This window comes from Pollicipes pollicipes, unplaced genomic scaffold (assembly GCF_011947565.3).
Source record: "Pollicipes pollicipes isolate AB1234 unplaced genomic scaffold, Ppol_2.1 Scaffold_4002;HRSCAF=4701_pilon_pilon_pilon, whole genome shotgun sequence".
NCBI classification, from domain to species: domain Eukaryota; kingdom Metazoa; phylum Arthropoda; class Thecostraca; order Pollicipedomorpha; family Pollicipedidae; genus Pollicipes; species Pollicipes pollicipes.
The window spans coordinates 1,013,725-1,034,688 of NW_023596420.1; the positions used below are offsets into that span (position 1 = coordinate 1,013,725).

General features: G+C 57.2%; 2 protein-coding genes and 1 long non-coding RNA gene across 3 annotated transcripts; all 3 read left to right on the forward strand.

The window, feature by feature from the left end:
- Positions 1-352: 352 nt before the first annotated feature.
- Positions 353-2,667, forward strand: LOC119093555 (uncharacterized). Its single transcript, XR_005093637.1, has 3 exons — positions 353-866; positions 1,989-2,156; positions 2,538-2,667. It is a non-coding gene; the product is annotated as an uncharacterized LOC119093555 (long non-coding RNA).
- Positions 2,668-2,738: 71 nt separating this feature from the next.
- On the forward strand, positions 2,739-11,765 carry LOC119093356 (TATA-binding protein-associated factor 2N). The gene is made up of 11 exons (XM_037216312.1): positions 2,739-2,798; positions 4,827-4,945; positions 6,043-6,197; positions 6,708-6,817; positions 7,130-7,410; positions 7,827-7,934; positions 8,489-8,556; positions 9,001-9,044; positions 10,776-10,878; positions 11,445-11,593; positions 11,742-11,765. Exons 3-11 carry the CDS (start codon positions 6,059-6,061, stop codon positions 11,763-11,765), a joined length of 1,026 nt encoding a protein of 341 aa, XP_037072207.1. The 5' UTR covers positions 2,739-2,798; positions 4,827-4,945; positions 6,043-6,058.
- Positions 10,726-20,898, forward strand: LOC119093258 (YLP motif-containing protein 1). The gene is made up of 8 exons (XM_037216182.1): positions 10,726-10,878; positions 11,445-11,593; positions 12,011-12,187; positions 12,613-12,780; positions 13,814-13,882; positions 18,641-18,698; positions 18,947-19,071; positions 19,747-20,898. The coding sequence occupies exons 3-8, from the start codon at positions 12,014-12,016 to the stop codon at positions 19,885-19,887; spliced, it is 735 nt and encodes a 244-aa protein (XP_037072077.1). The 5' UTR covers positions 10,726-10,878; positions 11,445-11,593; positions 12,011-12,013; the 3' UTR covers positions 19,888-20,898.
- The last annotated feature ends 66 nt before the right edge of the window (positions 20,899-20,964 follow it).

Genomic DNA, 20,964 nt, shown 5'->3' on the forward strand with positions numbered 1-20,964 from the left:
GAGAGCGAAGAGATGAGAGAGGAGAGAGAGAGGAGAGAGAGAGAGAGGAGAGAGAGAGAGAAGAAAGAGAGAGGAGAGAGAGGAGAAGAGGAGAAGAGAGGGAGGAGAGAGAAGGAAAAAAATATATATATATGTATTATAATATATATATATATAATATATATATATATATATATATATAATATATATATATATATATGTATACATAGCACAAATATACTTAATAAGCATGTCGACTTCGTGAAAACGGGCATACGCATGCCGGGCTTCAACCACCACGCAAGACCCACGCAGCACCCCAGGCATCATTTTTGTGCCGGTTCTCTGGCGGAGTTTGGTGTATTGGTAGGAGCGACAGATGGCAGAAGCCCTAGCGGATCATTTACAAAATAAGAGTGGGACTGGCTGCGTTCTAAATACCATGGCATAGAATTGAAGTTTACATAATAATATTTTGTTAATTAAAATTTCACACAAGTTTTCGAGGCATATTCTTTTGTTACAAGTTGCATTTTATTTTTACTACCGGGCTCTGTAAAATAATGTAAGAGACTGAGACAATTTTATGCATAACTGCGGACTGGTGGCGCGTCGACGTTGGTGTTCGGGATGTGGTGCGGATGCTACTCTGACGTGTGTGGTTTGATGTAATTATGTGTAGTTTAGGGGGAGGTCAGGTGCTAAAAACATTGTTCAAGTGTCTGCCTTTGTTTTAAAACATGGATAGCTGGGCCTGGGCAAACGCTAGTCAGGCATTGGCAAACCATGCCCAAGCGGGAGCAGTGCCAACGGCAAATTCTACACCTCAGGCTGGCTTGGAGAACTGGGCCAACACCGGAGTGGGCTATGGAAGCTTCGGAGCGATGGTATGATTTTGAACTTACTCTGGTATTTGTTTGTATGGATCGATGTGAGCATCATGTAGGCGTCAGCACCCATTCAATAGCTGTCACCTTGGACACCCACAAGTTACAATGATGCTGGTACTTGTCATGATATATCTGCATTCCTGCAATAATATGTGTGTCTTATTATCAGCATGCAACTTGTGACAGATGATGAGATAATGTTAGGTAGCTGGCAGAGAGATATTGTAATTTTGCCAAGGGTTGGGGGGGGGGGGGGGCAAGAATAAGTGATAGGATTTAAAAAATTGAGCTTAGTTGATGCATGATGTTCAGGGGTTTAATTTTGATGTTTTGATTTTGGCTATTTGAACCATATATGAATATAACACATATATGAGTGTCTCTTCTAGTTCTGGTCAGATAAGCCCATAAATACTGCTCTGAAGGGAAGGGAATCTTTAATTGGTAGTTTCTGGCTTTGGAATTGGATATTGGCTAAAATGTCCACATGAATCATTCCTTCTGGCCTGCCTGAAAAATGCGGTAAATGCAGCAAACCTTGGCTAAACTCCATATCTGTAACAAATAATAATGCCCTAACATGCCTAAAAAGCTGAATACTTCACTTATGATCTTTCAGTGAGAAATCCTTTTGGAGTCATTGCTGTCCAAATACAAAAGTAAAGATGCCAAGGCTAATTATAGTGCACCTGATTTATTGTTTGCTCTTATCAATTCATCCACCCAGTTGATAGTTATGATATATTTGTTGGCAGTGCAGTCAACATTATGTATATTTAGCATGATATTTAACTATTATTCAAAATGATCATCACTATGATGCAAAAATTCAGTTTTTATGATTATTACCTCTTCTTTATTTTACTCCCCATTATTTTGTTATGACTGATCAATGTACACTTTGCAGCACAAATGTCTTCTAGGGTCCAAGGCATGCTTTTGGTACTCTTCATGTAAATACTTGGACCTTAATTTTGTTTTTTAAAACTCTTGAAACTAATCAGCAGCAGATTTTGTCCTATCAAGCTAAGATGTCTGACAAAAACAGCTGCAACAACAGGTGCTCACAATGCTGCTCATGTTCTGCTGCTCACAGTAATACATCTATCACTATTCCAGGCTAGCCAGTTTGGTGTGGCTGGATGGAACCCCTACCAGCAAGGAGTTGTGATGGGAGGTACCCAGGGATTTGTGCCTGGCCAGCAGCTGTGGAACGGGCAACAACAGCAGGCTGCTCAGCAGCAACAGCAGCAGCAGCAAATGGTTGCTGCTCAGTGGGGCCAACATGTTAGTATTTTAACTTGCTGTAGGCACTGACATGCATTTATGGGATGTGACCAGCAGGTCTTTATTAACCATCATTTTTAGGTTGATAACGTGCATGAAGTGTATCATAATCTACCCCTGCCTAATTGTGTCCAGCTTCATCATCGTTATATGAGGAGAAGCTTCATACACACATGCCACTAGAATAAATATCTTTCAAGATGGCTTAGTTGCCATACAATCACTGGCCAGCAGTAAATTGAATTATGGTCAAGATAATGGCACAATTTTATGAACATTCCTGTTAATGGAAAGCAGAACAATCTCAAACAGTTGCCACATACCAGTCCTACTTGACTTGGGAGCATTCTGATAGGCTCCACTAACTGTCTGCATTTGCAGCTGGCTGCACAGGCTGTCGCCTCACCAGCGCCGTTCAGTGTACAGGTTCCACCGCCGCCGCCTCCACCACCGCCAGCGCAGCAGGCCGTCGCCTCGCCTGCACCGCCGCCGCCGGCGCCGGTACCCATCCCAGCGCCCGTGCCGGCGCCGGCGCCGGCGCCAGCGCGGCGGCCGGCGCCGCCGCCGGTCGCGCCGCAGGGCGCCCCGCCGCCGGCCGTCGGCGGCGCCGCGCCGGTCCGGCTCACCCCTAAGGAACAGGAGGTATGCCCACTTCTGCCAGTACAGGGCCCTCTCAGCCTTGGTGGCCAGGTGGTTCAGCGATGTGAGAGTGGCTGATACTAACAGAGGGAATAACAGAGTATCGTGCTGGTGAAGGTATGGGGTGATGTGTGAAAGCTTCTATATGCATCCATGCACAAGCCATAAATATGCCTGTTTGTGGGGATCTTTGGAGGACCTATATCAGATTTTAGTAATCAATGCAGGCTGAGAAGTGAAGCCAGTAACTTATAGTCAAATATATCATCCACCCCGCAAATCATTTGGTGATCCAATGACCACATGTTATGCCATGTCAACATTCATTCACCTTGTCAATGAAAACTGTGATATCTTCATAGGCCCCAAGCCAGCTAATATTCTTGCAATGTCAGTTGTAAACTTGGACATGGACAGTAAATATCAGTGCACTTCTGCCTGCCAAACCCATGTGAGGAGGATGTTGCTATGGATCGACCAGTCCTTTCCATACTGGTTGGCTTAAATGACAGGCTCCATTTCCCTATGTTTTTGGTGATCTACAAGGTAATAGCAATCGCGCTCGCCATCACGTGCCTGCTTCCACGCCGCTAAATATGTAACTGGTACCCTGCATATGAAATGTGTCAGTTTCTTGATTTGTGTGTGGGACTGGGTGTAGTTGGAATGATGTTTCACTTGTTATAGCTGGGGGCAAGGTGGTGTATTGGAAGCAGTCTTGCGTCACATTGTTCTTATGGATGTGATGAAGCGAACCTTGGTTGCATTGTCAATGCACATAAGAGTAGCAATAGTCCTGTTGCTGATAATTTATTGATATCATAAGCTGGATAGATGCCATTTACCCTTCACGGACATGGAAAGCCAGCAACAAAAGGGAAAGAACTGAAAGGTGATTGGCTTTACCCCCATGGGTGGAAGAAGTGTTGCAGGAGAGCTAACAGCATGGTGGTTATTTGTCGCATCAGGAGCAGGGGATGTCCGAACGCCGCATCTGTTCTGCTGCAGTCGCCCGGCAGACGCCGCCACGACCGCTCCTGTCGGCTCCCCCGACGTGCTAGTGTTGTGCCTAGGCTGTGCTGCTGACTCAGTCAGGTACTACATTAGCGCGCTGGAGTGGCCGGTCCATACTCCCGACCAGGGCTGACTCACCGTGTGTAACGCTGGCACAGAGATATTAATGTTAAGAGGTCTTCAGTGGTAATCAGCCTTATAATGATAGGTCTTCGGTGGTAATCAACGTTATAATGATAGGTATGTGGTGGTAATCAACCTTATAATGGTAGAAGGTCTATGGTGGTCATCAGCCTTGTCCCCATGTGAAACACTTAGCATTGCAATGGACTATGAAATATGGAGAAGATGAACATATTGATTTCAGACATGCTTAGCTGTTATGTCAGCTGTTATAAGTCTGTTAGTTACAAGTGATTATTTTATGTTGGAATCTGATGAAAGTCTGAGCTCTTAGAATAAAGTGGAACACCATGCCATTTGCGCCATGCTGCCCGACTGGATCTAAGCTTTAGTGTGCGGTTTTTGTTGCTTTTGAAATTATATTTCCTGAAATAGTCTGTTTCGGATCTGGGACAGATCTAGCATGACATTTGGATCTGTTCAAAAGATACCTTTGGAAATTGAACTCTTTGACAGGCAATGCTTTCTTGAACCTAAGTCCAACATCAGAAATCAAATTCGCATCCATTGCATAGATGCGTCTAGAAGTGTGGTAAAAGTAAGGCTGAAATGTGAACCAATCACTGACTGGATCATGTGCACCGGCACGTGTTTACACGCAGGACAGCGCAGCCACGCGTAGCTTACGCTCTGGAGGCCCTGCAGTCCACCCAGTACTCTGGAGGCCCTGCAGTCCACCCAGTACTCTGGAGGCCCTGCAGTCCACCCAGTCTAATTTTTGTTCTAGATCAGATATCAGATCTCGCTCCGCCCAGCTGTGGTCGTGTTGTGTTCATCGGTCGCACCTCCGCTGCATGGAATGTGACCTGATAAGGACCGTCCCGGCTGCTCCAGGAGATCCGCCAGTTGCAGAGGGCCGACCAGCTGTTTGACAAGCAGTTCAAGTCCTGGGAAGAGCAGTTCAACAACTGGAAGGAAGAGAACAGGGGACATGCGGACAAGTCCCAGCTAAAGTGAGTGCTCACTTCACTGCCACTTGTGCTGCGCTATCTTCCAATGACAACTGCTCGTCGGCCTCCCGTAAGCAAGCTTGGACTCCGACCAACTTGGACGCCAGCCATGCCCATGTTTCATGCATTTGAGGCTTTTCTATCTTCCTATCCCGGGCTTGAGTGTTCCCCGATTAGGTCGAGGCCGATATCTTCAGCATTCTGGTGGCTGTTTCACTGCGCCTCGGAAAACTGTCATTGTCTTGAACCTTTAACGAGAAAACGGCGCGGTGTGAACGTGAGACATGAACAGTACGGTTCCGACGATTTGTCCATGTCAACTTCCACTACCCCGTGGGTCCCCGCCAGGTCCTTTGTTTTCAATTGTACGCTAGCTGTTGGCAGGGAGGGAATGTTCCCCCATATCCACATAACTCAATTCCTGTAACACCAAACGATTAAATTTTTTGTCCGTTCCGGTGGCTCAGTTGGTTAGAGCGCCTGCCTTCCGATCCACCCACCCGCGGCAAGGTGGGTTCGAGTCGCTTTAGGGCGCTCGCGATTTGCCCTTGGCAGGTATGGCCTGCGGCCGGTGGCAGCAGTCACGCTAAAGGTCAGTTGACGTCAGAAGGCAGGACGGGCCATGCCGATTATTGCGGCACGTTAAGCTTTCGTCACTAAACTCTGCCGTTACCTGGAATCACGCGATCGGGTAGTGGGGTCAGGGCTCACACAAGCACTGCTTAGCGTGACTGCTGGTCCCAGAAATCCAGCCATTCAAAGGGTTCGAGTCAAATTGAAAAAAGAGCTCGGTGACAATGCCGGTACGTTATTTGTCTCTGTCCGCCGTTTTCACAGCCTGCTTTGTTGGAAGCTATCCAAGAACGATCATTTAAAACAGGTCGTAACTTCCCGCTGCATAATTAGTCACCTTGTGACCAACCGGGTGCCGCGCTTTGTTGTAATCCCCGTCCCTTCACTGTCCTCCTGTGGTTCCCCCAACGTCCTGTCCCCCCGCCGCCCTCTTGCCGCACCCCCGCCCTCTCGTCGCCCCCCCCCCCCCCCCGCCCTGTCCTGCCGCGCCCCGTCCACCTCACCGCTCACGACCGCCGGCGCCGCAGGGACTACGAGGAGGAGATGCTGCAGATGAAGAACAAGCTGCTGCAGCGGCGTGACCACCTGCGCCGCCGGCTGGCGCAGAAGCTGGCCAAGGCGCGCGGCGAGACGCCGCCACCCGACCTGCCGGCCCCGGAGCCGGGCTGGCCCCGCCGGCCAGGTCAGTCCACCGCTGCTGCCGCCGCCTCCGGCTGGGCCGGCGCTCGTATAGAGAGCGGGCGCGAGCCGACTGGCGGCGGATGGCTGTGCTTCTGCCTGGTGGCTGCGGTATCAGCCTCTGCTGCGGCTGTGATGCCGCAAATGTCAGGAAGTGTGCGTCTGGGGCTGTGTTTTTGCTGAAGGCTGTTCAGCCGGAAGATCCAACTGCAATATTTGGTACGTCTTCCTCTGGCTGGAAGGAGATGCATCTGCTGTGAGGGGTAGCATTGTGCTACTACGTTGCAGACAGAAGACATTGCTGATGTAGAAGGCACGGCATATATCCCACATCAGGTAATGATTTTGTGTAAGGGCAATGCAAATACTGTCAGAAGATATAGGATCAATTACCGATGTTTTACTGATGGAACGCCCGTGCCGAACTGGGCTGAGGGCGTGATGCCCTATACTGCACTCAGGGTAGCCCTGCCGCTCCCGTTCGTCGGTTTTGACGGCCGACCGCCGTCCCCAGTTGGCGAGAGGACGCCGAGCTCTGTCGGCACGCCGGACGAGCCCGGCTCGCGCGGCCGGCCTGGCGACGACTACGGCTCCGGCTACGGTGCGGACTACGGCGGCCGCGAGGCACGGCGCGGCGGCGGCGGCAGCGGCAGCGGCAGCGGCAGCGGCAGCGGGCGCGGAGGCTACGTCGAGGGCGAGTACGGCCGCGGCCGCGGAGGCTTCTCGGACCGCGGCGGCGAGGGCGGCGGCTACGGCTCCGCGCGCGGCGGCGGCGGCGAGGAGTACGGCCACGGCCGCGGCTACGGCGGCCCCGGTGGCGGATACGGCGGCGCCGACGACAGCTATGGCCCTGGGCCCGGCCGAAGCCGTGGCGGCTACGGTGGGGCGGACAGCGGCTACGGCGCCGGCGCTGGCCGCGGCCGCGGCGGCTACAAGGACGGCGGCGACGGCTTTGGCAGGGGTGGCTACGAAGAAGCCAGCGAAGACTACGGCCCGCGTCGTGGCGGCTACGGCGCACGCGGCCGCGGACGTGGCGAGCCCCCGTCCGGCTACGGCGGTGGGTACGGCCGTGACCGGGGCGGCTACACCGGCGGCGGCGGCGGCTACAACGGCGACGACCCGTACGACCCGACAGAGATGGAAGGCGGAGAGGGCGGCGAGGAAGCATGGGCTGGCTACGGACAGAGCTACGATGAGTGGGACGAATATGCAGACCAGTGAGTGTGTTGCCATCAGTGCTGTGTGCTGCTGCTGAAATGCTGTCTCATTGTGCTCACGATCGCGTAGGTTCTATAGTCATAGTACCGTGGTGGTATCGGACATTGATAATATGCTAGTATTGACAGTATGTTACACATTGTTTATCAGTTTTTTAGCCTGGCTGGCGTAATCGACGCGAGTCCATCATTCCGCGTGTAATGTATGAGGGTATCCTGCTGTTCGCTTGACCTCGGCGCAACACTCGCCAGCGGGCACCGTCGTTTGCCGGGCTCCGCTCTGCCTGCTGAGCGGCCTGTGACGTGCCAACCCCGCTCTCGCTGCTGAGCGACGGTTACGTGCCCCCACTGTCGCTGTTGAGCGGCGGGGAGCACGTGCCCCCTCTGTGCATGCTGACCTGGCGGCTTGCCCGCAGGGGAGGTCACGGCCAGGAGCAGGGCGGGGATGACTGGCAGGAGGCGGGTTACGCGGCACGGCAGCATGGCGGCTACCGGTACGGACGCGCCAGCGGCGGCCACCGCGGGTGCGGGGCTGCCCCCGGGGCGGGATGGCATGGTGGCCGGCGGATGGCATGCGGGCTGGCATCTCTGGCGCACACCCGGCTGTACGCCTTCTGGAACCTCTGCTCAAATTGTTTGTTTTATGTGTAATGGGTGAACGGCTGTGTACGCTTGTCCATGAACACCTCGTGTATTTGTGTATTATGAGATCTCGACTGGCACGTCTTGTGTTGTAGACAATAGTGATAGACGGCAAATAACGTATTGTAACTTGTTAATGAATCGTTCCCTGTAGTTTGGACTCACGGTTGGCGCTGGTGGTCTCGGGACTTCGCACTCGGGACTTCCCTTGTGTCCCCCACCGTACATGATGTGAGTCCCCGGTCCCAGCCGGAGTACCGGTCTGACCGGGTCCTCTTCTGGTGCCGAGCAGCGGTGGGGGAGCGGGCCCCGGCCCCGGCCCCGGCCCCGGCCCCGGCCTCGGCCCCGGCCCCGGCCCCGGCCCCGGCCCCGGCCCCGGCCCTGGCCCTGGCCTCGGACGCGGCCTCGGCGTGGGAGCCGGCCCCGGCCGCGGCAGGGACGATTCACACGCGGTCATCGACTACGGCCACCAGAACGCCCTGGAAGTCGTCTCAAAGTTCGAAGGTGAGTAGCGGATCGGTGAAGGGAGGGGTGAACTGGGACACCGCCTGGCCCCGAGTGCTCCCTGGCGTATTTGGTGGACTGGGTTAGACGCAGGCGGCACGGGTTGGTAGGCTGTGGTCCAGGGCATGGCGCCGTCTGGCGCCGAGGTAGTCGTGGTCCGCGCTGCCTGAACCTAGTGTGGTCAGGCTCTCACGCGCCAGCAGTGGCGGCCGTCTCCGGGTCGGCCACGTCAGCGGTGCCAGAGACTGCTCACTGCGCCCGCTCTGCCGCAGACCCGGCGCGGGGCGTGAACCCGCCGCCGTCGCTGAAGGACGCCATCGAGAGCGTGTACGAGGCGTTCAAGCGGCCTCCGCGCGAGCCGTCGCTGTCCGCGATGGACCGGATGGGCGGTGCCGGGCTGCAGCCGGAGGCGCCGCCGCCGCCGACCCGCCGCCCCTACGGCAGAGGTGACTCAACGGGCCACGCCGCCGGAGGAGCACGGCTGGGAGGTGACGTGAGGGTGTGACGGCGGGGTGGGGCTGTGTGCTAGTAGTGGTGTGCAGGTGGCGGCGGTAGAGTAGAGTGTGGTCCACACCACCTAGCTGTCCTAAATGCTCACTTCGTAGTAGTCGGCGTCCTCGAAGTGAGGTCTCGTTGTTGGTAGCATTCAGTTTGAAAAGACGCTGCCGCTTTTTTCAGATCGGTATCATAATTATAACATCGAAACCTTGGACTCGTGTTCGCTGTGATGCCGTCTGCCTCGACCCGGCCGCCGCCCCACATCCCACCCGTGTCTATTCGACAGACCCGGACGGTTACGGCCTGGGCCCGAGCCACCCCGATGACTACGCTGACCGGCGCTACCCACCTCGGCCGCGCTCGCGCTCGCCGCTGCGGCGCTCGCGCTCGCCCCGGCCGCGTTCGCGCTCGCCGCGCCGCCGCTCGCCGCCGCGCCGCTGGCGCTCGCGCTCGCCGCCGCGCTGGTCGCGCTCGCCGCCGCGGCGCGAGCGCAGTCCGCCGCGGCGCAGCCGGTTCGACTCGCCCTATCACGAGTCGCCGCCGCGCCGCAGCCGCTGGTCGCCGCCGCGCGGCCGGCCGCCTTACGAGATGGAGGAGCGGCGCAGGATGGAGCGGGAGCGGCCGCGCCCCGGCCCCGGCCCCGGCCCCGGCCCCGGCCCCGGCCCCGGCCCCGGCCCCGGCGGCGAAGGCTACGACAGACGCGTGCGGTGAGTGGGCTGGGAGATGGGAGAGGAGGGGAGGGGGAGGGGTTAGGTGGAGGGAGTCAGATTTCGACCATGAACGGCTGTTTGAGGATTTGTTGGATGTGATTGCAGGCAGGTGTATTGTGTACATCTTGGTATAATTTCTTGGTGCCTCAGACGATGGGAGTGGATGCACCTGTTTATATATCGATGCCTCCCTGAAGCTGACCCTCCCGACACCTCCCTTCTTGCCTAGCCAGCCAGCTCGTAGGTCTGCCTCTGCCAGCTGGTCCCACGCCACCCGCGGGCTGCTTCTCTCCCGTCGCTGACCTCTCCTCCCCGTCGCTGACCTCTCCTCCCCCGTCGCTGACCTCTCCTCCCCTTCACTGACCTCTCCTCCCCCGTCGCTGACCTCTCGTGCGCCGTCACTGACCTCTCCTCCCCTTCACTGACCTATCCTCCCCCCGTCGCTGACCTCTCCTCCCCCGTCGCTGACCCCTCGTGCGCCGTCGCTGACCTCTCCTTTCCCTTCGCTGACCTCTCCCGTCGCTGATCGCTCCTCCCCGTCGCTGACCTCTCCTCCCCTTCGCTGACCTATCCTCCCCCGTCGCTGACCTCTCCTCCCCCGTCGCTGACCTCTCGTGCGCCGTCGCTGACCTCTCCTTTCCCTTCGCTGACCTCTTCTCCCGTTGCTGACCGCTCCTCCCCGTTGCTGACCTCTCCTCCCCTGTTGCTGACCTCTCCTCCCCATTGCTGATCTCTCTTCTCCCGCCGCTGACCTCTCCTCTGTCGCTGACCCCTCGTTCTCTGTCGTTGACCTCTCCGCTTCCGCCGCTGACCTGTCCTCCCCTTCGCTGACCTCTCTTCTCCCGTCTGACCTCTCCTCTCCCGTCACTGACCCTTCCTCTGTCGCTGACCTCTCCTCCCCCGTTGCTGACCTCTCCTCCTTCCCTCAGGATGGGTGGCGGGTCAGAGCCGCTGCCGGTGCCAGCGCCGGCGCCGCCGGCGATCTCGGCTGCGCCGCCGCCGGCGCCCGAGCCGGAGTACCCGACGGTCAGCATCGCCGACCTGCTGCGGCCGCCCGGCCGGCTGACGCGGCCCACTAACCTGGTGATCGTGCTACGCGGCCCGCCCGGCTCCGGTGAGAGCGGCCGACGGCGCCGACTGCGCCGGGGCGGGCGGAGGCTGTGACTGGCGCCGCTGCTGTCACGCCCGGGATGGAGTGGACTCCGGCTACAGTCACGTGTGCTGTCAACCCTGCTTAGCTGAGAAGGGGCAGGAGGGCTCCGCGTCAGGGAGTCCTGTCTGGTTGGGTTGGGGAACGAGCAACTCGTGCTGTTTCTGAATTCCCAGCAGGGGAAGCCTGGGAACTTATCGCCTGTTACGGTCTCGATCTGGCACGAAGCGATTAACTTAGAGATACCCTCCCCGCGTGCCAGTTACTGACAAGTGATAACCATCGTGAGCATTTAGCCGTATTGCAGGCTGTCTCATATTTCATTCCATCCAAGGGAATTCTTTTTGCTTTAAAAGGGGCTAGAACACATTCTTCACAGTCGGTCTCGTTGGCGAGTCACTAGAGCATTGGAAGCGCAGCAGCCACTTGACTGGCCCTTGCACTGTGAGTACGGTGCCGCGTACCCTGCACCGTGACCTGTATCGCCAACACCCGCGGGGGTTAGCGCCGTGACCACGCGCGATCCGCAGGAAAAACATACACGGCCAAGCTGATCAAGGACCAGGAGGTGGCCAACAAGGGCAGTGCCCCTCGCATCCTCTCGCTGGACGACTACTTCTGCACGGAGAAGGAGAAGGCTGTCAGGGACCCGGTCACAGGGAGGTCCGTCACCAAGAAGGTGGGTGTGACGCTGCGCTGTTTGAGACGCGCTGCTGGGCGGCGAGTGCCGCGGCCGACATGCCCCGGAGCGTCAGTGATCGGCCCCCGTGTGGCACTGTCATAACGCTTAGGCCCGTTTGGTGTGAACCTGAGTCTCTGCGTGGCAGATCAGTTACGCGAACTGTAGCTGACCAGTTAAATACGTGCACCCTATAGTGAGTCCTGACGGTTTTGTAGAGCTCGCTTGATCACACCTAGCTCTTTGCCAGGTTTGTGTTGCTGTGCAGCATGGAATGTAAGAAAAACAAACTCTTCAGACACTGCCCTCTGTCATGGCTTTTACCCCATGCTGCGCTGTGGGTGGTCAATGCCGCCAGCTGCACGATGTGTTGGTACTGCTGTGTTGTTGACCTACGGCTACCGTCATGACCCTTAGGTGATGGAGTACGAGTATGACGCTGAGCTGGAGGAGGCCTACCGGGCCTCGCTGCAGAAGGTCTTCAGGAAGACTATTGACGACGGCTTCTTCCACTTCATCATCCTCGACTGCGTCAACGCCCGCACCGAGCACTACGACGACATGTGCAACTACGCCAAGAACAGGGGTTTCAAGGTGCCGGCCGCCGTGATGCTGGCTTGTGTTGATTTCAAGGAGGAGGGATTTGTTCTGTCCTGGTGGATGTCACGTGCTGGATGGTTATGTGGGCTGCGGGGCTGCCTCGACCTTGCGGTGCCGTGCCGGTCTGCTATGAATTGATGACTTGATACACTTTCTCCTGTGTGAGATTGCTATTCTGGGTCTATCTCCCTTCAGGGCCCTCCTGTCTCTGTGTCTGGCACTGGGAACGCGGTTACTTATTGAGTGTCTGCTTCTTTACCCGCGCCTGCGAGGTCAGTGACTTCTGGCATAGCCGGAATGTTCTAGGCCCTGCTTTTTCCCACGCTGCACGAAAGGCGACCCGCAAGGTACGTGGTCCTTCGTGGATTCAAACCCGCGGCCTTCGGAGCGCCGCATGACCCCACTCCGTTGGCCGGCAGGTGTACGTGGCGCAGATGGACATGGACGTGGCCGCGTGCCACAAGCGCAATGTGCACGGCCGCTCCCTGGCGGACGTGCGCCAGGTGGTGGAGCGGTGGCAGCCGACGCCGGCGCGCTTCATCCGCGTCGACGTGCGGCCCGTCCTTCAGGACGACAGCATCCAGGAGGTACGAGGGCCGGCGCCCCGACACGCGCCAGCCGCCGGTCTGGGTACGACGCGGAAACGGTGTAACAGGAGGTGGGGTGTTGGCTCCAGCTCTGGCGGACGGTCGGCTCGTGAGGGGAGGGAGCTGGAGGGAGTCGGGAGTCGGGAGTCGAGAGTCGAGAGTCGAGAGTCGAGAGTCGAGGGTCGGGGGTCGGGAGTCGGGAAGAGAGGGGAGGGAGCTGGAGGGGATCGGGAGGGGACAGAGGGGGCTGGAGAGAGTCGGGAGGGAGCTGGAGGGGGTCGGGAGGGGGGGGGGAAAGGAGCTGGATGGGTTGGGAGGGGAGGGAGAGAGCTGGCTGGAGGTGGGTGAGACAGGCAGAGCCGACACAGCACCTGATGCTAGGGGTCGCCACCGCTGCAGTGTATGGGGAGTCGAGTCGGTGTGCGGGCCGGGCCAGCGACGTCCGGTGCCACAAGGACCGAGAAGCTGAGCCAGGGCAGGGCCTGGGGCGGAGGCGGGCGAGGCGCAGGCGGTCGGCCCGGGAGCGTCGCGCGAGCCGGCCGACAGCCCGCCCCGCCGATACGCAGGCGGTGAAGAGCTGGCTTTAGGGACTCGTCGGAGGCGTCGGTGCATTTGTGGACAAGTTGTCTGTCTGTGCGCCGTGCCAGCGGGCGGTGGCGTTCTAGCTGCAGGTTCTGTGGTTGACGTGCGCTCCCATTGGCGAGTTCCTATCAGCGTGGCGCCGTGCTCGCACGCCACGTGCGCGTCTCAGAGCGACCGACCAAGACTGTCCGTCTTGTTCGCTCTTCACATCGGGTAATGCGTGCAGCAGACAGTGCCGGCGGTGGCCCGTCGGAGGTAGTGTCGCCAGGCGCCGAGACGTTGTTGGTGTGCTCCGGCACCTGTCACCGCGCGCAGGCTGCGCTGTGTTGTCTGGACAGCGACGCGGCGCGCTCCAGCGCCGGTCGCGGCCACCCCGGACTGTGCCGAGTTCCCGCCCGTGGTGATGGCCCTGGCGCTGATCCATCCGGCTTCACCATCCCTCTCCGCGCAGGTGGAGATGGAGGACACGCCTGTCGAGGAGCCAGCTGGCGAGAAGGACGCGCAGGAGCAGACGCCGGCCGTAAGTTACGAGTGGGGTCACTGGGGCTGGGCACAGGGGGTGGGGAGGTGGCCGGGAGGATACTTCTTGACACCTCCGGCCGAGACGGGCGTGCTGTGGTGTGGGACGTTGGGGGATATCACGCGGTATGACGATCATCATTGCTAATCATCGCTACATCAGTGATAGATCATTGCCACATCAGTGATGGGCCATCATTACATCTTTAATGGGCCATCACTACATCAGCGATAGGTCATTAATAAATCAGTGATAGGTCGTTGCTACATCACTGATAGGTCGTCGCTTCTTCAGTGATAGGCCATCCCTACATCGGTGATGGGCCACTGCTACATCAGTGATATGCCATCACCACATCACTGATATGTCATCACCGCATCAGTGGTAGGTCCTCGCCACATCAGCGATAGGTCTTCATCACACCGTTGATAGGTCATCACTACATCAGTGGTAGGTCATCGCCACATCAGTGATAGGTTGTCATCATTTCATTGATAGGTCATCGCCACATCAGTGGCAGGTCATCGCTACATCAGTGATAGGACATCATCACATCATTGGTAGGTCATCACTACAGCAGATCATCTCAACATCATGATAGGTTATCGCTAAATCAGTGATGGGTCATCGATATTCTGAGGGCTCTTTGGATGCCGAGTAGCTCGGAACAGTACGCGCGCTGCGGTCAGTGCAGTGTCACTAAAGATGGGAGGAATTAGTGTTGTGCAGTGTGGTGCAGTGCATCGGAGTGTTGCAGTGTGGTGCAGTGCAGCCACTACTTCATAGTGCAGTGTGTCACAATCATAGCCAAGTGTGTCAAACAGTGACATGAACACGCGCTCAGGTGGGGATGGGGGTAAATTTGACCCCTGATAATTTTTCCAGAATGACTTCCAAACGGTGCGGCGTAGCCTCCCCAAACTATGTATAGCTATAGGCAATGCTATAGGAATATTTTTGTATACAAAATTGATGTACCTTGCTAGGTCACTGAGCTATGGAAGGCCAAAAGTCAGACCATGCGTGCCAGCAAAGACAATGCTCAGGAATCGTTCAATCTGATATGACAACGGAGTGTCAGGCGTAGCCATGCATCTCAGCAAAAGTTTCTGAGGCAAATACAACTAAATTTAGGATAATGATTAATCTCATTCAACTTTTTTTGATTGAATTGAATTGTTTGTTCACAAGGACGTCAATAGACATTATATTTGGTCTTCATGAGGGCCAGACGAGGTCACTGACTTAAGATGACTCAGAACAACGACGCGTTCTTTTAAAAGAATACTGTTTAGCATAGTAATTCTTGGCGCTTATAAAAATTCGAAAATCGAAACAATGTCGTAGGTTGCGGTCACCGCACTTCGCCGAAGGTCAAACAAGGTAACTGGCCTGAGATTAACACCAGTAACCTCCCCTCAGAACATGTATCTAGGTAAAAGGCAGTTGTATGAGATCTGAGGGCACTTCGGACACCGCTCTGGAGTTTGACATCGCTTGACTTTATTTGACATCGCTTGACCTTATTTGGCTCAAAGGTCATTACCTGGGGACCTCAAGATATTACAAGTGAATTAACATGCCGCTCTGCTTGCTTTGTGAATTTGGTGTCCCTAGCTCTTCTGATTTTTGAGATATCAGAGTGTCGATTTGCGTTCCCCCACCGGAGCGCGTCACATTCAACCGGCCATCCGGGTGCGTGTAAATGTGTTCGATGTTACCTGTGTTCTTTGGTGATGGGATGTGTGATATGACCCTTGTTGGATATGTGAACCATTTTGTATTGATCGTATATGTGGTGTGCTGTGGTGTGAGCAACTTTGTAAAGGATTCGACGCCCCCTACCGGGGTTCGGACGTTACAGTCCGTTTCGCTGAATGTTTCATTATGTTAGGCAAATATTGGCACACGACAACCGCTTTCTTGATTATCCCAAGGTTTTAGCAGCACCAGTAGCAAAGCTGATGCTCGTTAGATTAGGATTGGCTGCCCCCCTTTGCCAGACGGCACGATGATGTGTGGGTTGTCCGCGTGGGAGAGGTGACGCCAAGGCTTCTGGATGGTATCTCTGGCGTAGCCATGTGTCACTTTATACCTCTCCCACAAGCCCCACAGGGCATTGGCCGCCGATTCGTCGCGTCTCGTGTGAATCTGCTATGGCCAGTCGCAGCCGCTATGGCCACCAATCACTTTCAGGACTTCATATTCCAATTATCACCATCATTATCACCCCGTGCGTCATGCCGGATATCCTGCTGGCTCGTGGGCTAGAGTGCAAGTGCGTAGCTAGTCTGCCTCAGTAGTCATCTGAAGCCTTTGCGTCGCCCTCGAGATCTGACAGCAGCTGGAGTTTTACGATGGTATCCATGGCATGTGTAGGGCATTTCAAAAATTGATATGTGTGGTGAATATTTGCTGATATTTTCTCTCTGGGCGTCACCACCGGCCGGTGATAGGGGTCATGTGCTCCATCTTGCCATGTGATGCCGGAGGTACGTCCGTGCTGCTCAGTTCCAACCTCAGCTGGGGCGCGTCCCTGTCTGGCCGCTGGTGCCGCCTATGCCTCGACGATGTCTCGCGTTGGCTGTGATGCTGTGCGCGCGCTGTGTGACGTGACGTGACGTGACGGCGGCGGCCGTGGCTACCGTCGGCTCCCGCGTGCCTTCACCGGTGGCAGTCGGCGGCGGTGCTGCGTCCGACGTGGCTCCACTGCGGGCGACGCGTCGTACACAGCGACGACACAAGCGCAACGGCTGGTTCACGTGACGCGGCTGTAACAAGCGAACTGATGTGTGAAGTTATACAGTAGTTTGCGGGTATTACTCCACGACCTACAAAGGAGTGGCCACTCATTTTTTGGCCCATCTATTTGCTAAGGAAAAATAGACGAATGGTCTTTATGGTTCAGAGGAAGTGGTCATAATAATCCCTTGCGTCCCTGAACCGTGAGCGTCGGCAGTAATACCATGCTCGCGGGCACCATCGACTCATGGAAATGAAATGGTCAACGAGATATCGATGCCGATGCAGTTTACAAGTCGCGATGACAGAGCGATTTCATCGCACGCGCCTGCGACAGCGGGTTCGCGTCGCTGGGAGCGTGGTCTAGTGACGACCTGTGTCGCTCCTCTCGTCATCATGGTCCGTCAAAGTCTACGTACTGCCGCGGCTGATCCGGCGACCGATTACGCGCGCTGACTCAGAGAGGAAAACTTCTACGATGCTAGCGTGGCTCGGCTCTTCACGGACTGCTTCTGACCGCTTAGTGTAGCGAACCGCGGATACGCAATTCAACAGCTGCCTCGCCGGACCGGGCAGTGTTGTAGCCCGCGGATGTTTTAATGATCCTGTTTTGGTCAGATGGTCATTGGGCCAGCGACGGCCGATCGCTGACCGCCGTCGCCTGCTGCACATCTGGGTGTGACTGGTGCGTGTGATGTGATCGCACTCTCGGCTGGGGTGACTGGGGTGTGCTGAGTGTGACGGGTGCGTACCACCCACACCCTCAGCTGGTGTGACTGGTGCGTGTGATGTGATCGCACTCTCAGCTGGGATGACTGGGGTGTGCTGAGTGTGACGGGTGCGTACGATCCACACCCTTAGCTGGTGTGACTGGTGCGTGTGATGTGATTGCACTCTCAGCTGGGATGACTGGGGTGCGCTGGGTGTGACTGGTGCGTACGATCCACACCCTCAACTGGGGTGACTGGTGCGCACGATCCACACCCCCAGCTGGTGTGACTGGTGCGTGTGATCCACACCCCCAGCTGGGTGTGACTGGTACGTGTAATCCTCACCCTCACAATCACCTGGGATCCTGGGATCACTCCTCCACGCTGTGCAGGTAACGAACCGCAGATGCGACTAGTTGGACAAGTTGCAACAGTGTTCATTGATCATGATTCAAAGGCCAGCAGCAATGGCAACAGCTCCTGTGTGCCTTAAGTGGAAGGCCATGATTATTTTGACTCGCAACGCAGGTGCAAACAAGGAATGCGTACTGGAAGTATGTCGTGCTTAGCGCGCGTCATTTTGCAACTAGTTGCGGCCTTGTGACGACTTTGGGTGGTGGGGACGGGCTGCAGCTGTGCGGTTGATCACCAGTCACACGGTGGCCGCCGGTAGCAGCGGAGGGCGGCTGCTCGGTGCGCGGGATCGCCAGGGGCCACCTAGGTCACCGGGGTCTTCGGGTACGTGGCCCACCACCGGTGTCCTCCCGCCGAAGTGAGCAGCGTGTGACGCCGTAAGCCGGGGAGCTGTGGGGGGGGGGGGGGGGGGGGACGTCGGTGTGGCCGCGGTGGTGGCGGTGAGCGAGAAGATGCGCCAGCGGCGTGCGACCGTGCGGTGCCCGTGTCATGTCGCGGAGAGCGTGCCAATGATGCTGTGACAAAGTGACAGGTGACGAACTGCGGAAGGTGGCGCAAGTGTGCAGTGATGTGGGGAATGCTGTGGAATGCGATGACGATGTGTGGGTATGTAATCAATGCGGCTTGCCGCACGGCCGGTTCAGTCTGTTTGTTTACGTTTTCTTTAAACGTCATTCGCTAGGGCTGTCCCATGACGGGCGCGCCGACGCTAACCATCGGAACTGGCGCAGTTTGGTCCACCCGGCGGCGGTGTGCGAACCGAGACCCACTCCTAGAGACGCGGTCGGTAGTTGTTCTCGTCAACCCGTTCTCGTGGGGCCGACATCTCGCTCGCGCTAGCGGAGCGGGCCGTGGTGGTCGAGTGTGGCATCATCTGTCGCTCCACTCCCAGGAAGAGTCAGCCACCGTCAGCAAGTGGGAAAAGATGGACCCGTCCGAAGAACGATTAGGTAAGCACGAAACTCCTCATGGAAAGCTCTTTGGCACTGTCTATGCCCTATACGCCTGCTTTTCCGTTTACTGCTCACTGCCTCAGCATGCCCGGCGCAATCAGTCTCACCTCTGACGCGTCACAGAGGCTCGTTCATCACCGCGCAGCATTATTCTCACGCACTGACTTTTGCCACTGCGCCTTGTTGAGATGCGCCCGCTCGTCGCCGGGCACGTGCGTGACACTTGGCCGCCTCGTGTCCCGCAGACAAGCTGGACGGCGTGATCGGCGCCAGGAAGAGGAAGGAGTCGCACCCACAGACCATGCAGGACTACCTCCAGCTGCCTGATGACTACGCCAGCCGCGCTGCCGGCGCCGGCAACAAGAAACGGGTGAGCCGGACGGCCCCGGCCCGAGTGTTTTCGTTCCCGTGGCCGACGGAAAGAACGTGTGGGTGCGGGGAGAGGGGGGGGGGGGGGGGGGGGCGTGAAGCTAGGGCACGTGTGGTAACTGGGCTCCGTCGCGTTAGCGAGTCCGATGAAGTGTGATGTAAGGTGTGGCGTATGCTTCCGACGGTGCTTTTGATGACGACATTGGTGTTTTATGTTCGTTATCTGCCACTTGCGTTGATTTTGTTTCACGCTTTGACTCTTATGGCACATGAGAGCTCAGCTCTTTCTGTTTTGTATGAGATGTCTGGATGATCCGTTTTGCGGTAATGCCTTTATCGCATTTAGTAAGCATGGAGGCACTCCCACGTTCGTCCAGCGTGTGGCCGCGCTGCTGATTGGTCTGTCGCTCTCTTGGCGAATCAAGCTCTTGATCCTTACTATCGCTGTGTGAGATGGCTGGCTGCGTGACCTCTGTATGTGCCTCTGTACCTCTGTACATCTTTACCTATGTACCTTTGTATGTGCGTCCGGCCTGTTTGTATGTCTCCGGTCTCTAAGTATATCGCCTGAGCCCTAGATCCCCAGCCGAGCTGTGCGTCTCCGTGTGAGCGCCACATCGCCGCGCGACCCCTCGGTCGTCGCGTACGCCGCGCCTGACCACTATGGGGCCGCCAGGTACGCTGGGCCGACCTGGAGGAGGAGAGCCAGCAGCGCAAGATGCGTGACATGGGTTTCGTGGTGGGCCAAACGGACTGGCGGCGGATGACAGACCCCACCTTCGGCCAGTCAGCCCTCACAAGAACCAAATACATCTGAGCTGGCCGGCCGGCCGCCCCGCTGGCTCGCTCGCTCTCTGTCTGTCCATCTGTCTGTTTGTATGTGTCTGTCTGTTGTACAATAAACGGGGCGGTGTCGCGCTGCGGCGGCGGTGTGGCGCGGCGCAGGTGGGCGCGGCCGGCCTCGCGCCACCGCTAGCGAGGCGTCCGACGGAGGCGGCGCTGGCTCTGCGCCCGCGCGCTGGTAACGCCGCCATTCAGCGCGGGGTTGGCTGAGTGTGGTCACGACAGGCCTGAGTGGTAGTCAGCCCGTGTCTGCGAGTCATGACTAGTGGTAGTCAGCCGGTGTCTGCGAGTCATGACTGGGAATGCGACGAGTGGCTCGCACAGCTGGACATGACAGCGGCAGACCATTGCTTGCGGAGGAGCGGACGACTGTGGGATAAGAACCGACCGAGCGGATATCTGATCACTGACCCCAGGTCACGCCCCGCGGCGCGGGTGGCGAGGTCTTGCCTGACCTCCGCGTTTTGTTCACCTGGGCGAGTGGGTGTTCGCACGGAGCCGGAGCTCAAGCTCTCCATCTCACGATATGGTTCATCATGCGCATCGTTTCGTGGAAAAGCATCTGCGACCGCTGTACCCTTCGCTGTCCGGCATGAAAGCCAGCGCTCGACCGTCTGTTTAACCAGCTGACTATTTCAGAACTGCACTTTGTAGGTCTTGTGGAAATCTGTGGAGCAGGCTCGTATCTTACGCGGCGAAAGTCGAGAAAACATCGTTGCTGTTCATGCTCACGATGCGCGGCATCGCCTCCTCGTCCAACAACGGTGTGGAAGTCTCGCCCCGGACGCCGCGGTCGTTCGAGGCGAGGCTCCTCGCTTGGCGCCCGTGCCAGACGCAGCACGCGAGGCGAGACGGCGCTCGCGGCTGGCGCCGGGCCGCGTCGTTGCGGACAGCGCCGGCCCGATCAGCCCCTGGAGTGCGTGTCGTGCGTGACCTGGCGCTAGGCTGTATGCGGTCATCTGTCGACAATACATGTGCCGCGGTCGTCGGCCCGTCTCCTGCCGGTCTGGGTCGGGGGACATTAAAGCCTGCATGGCGTGGCGTGCCGCCG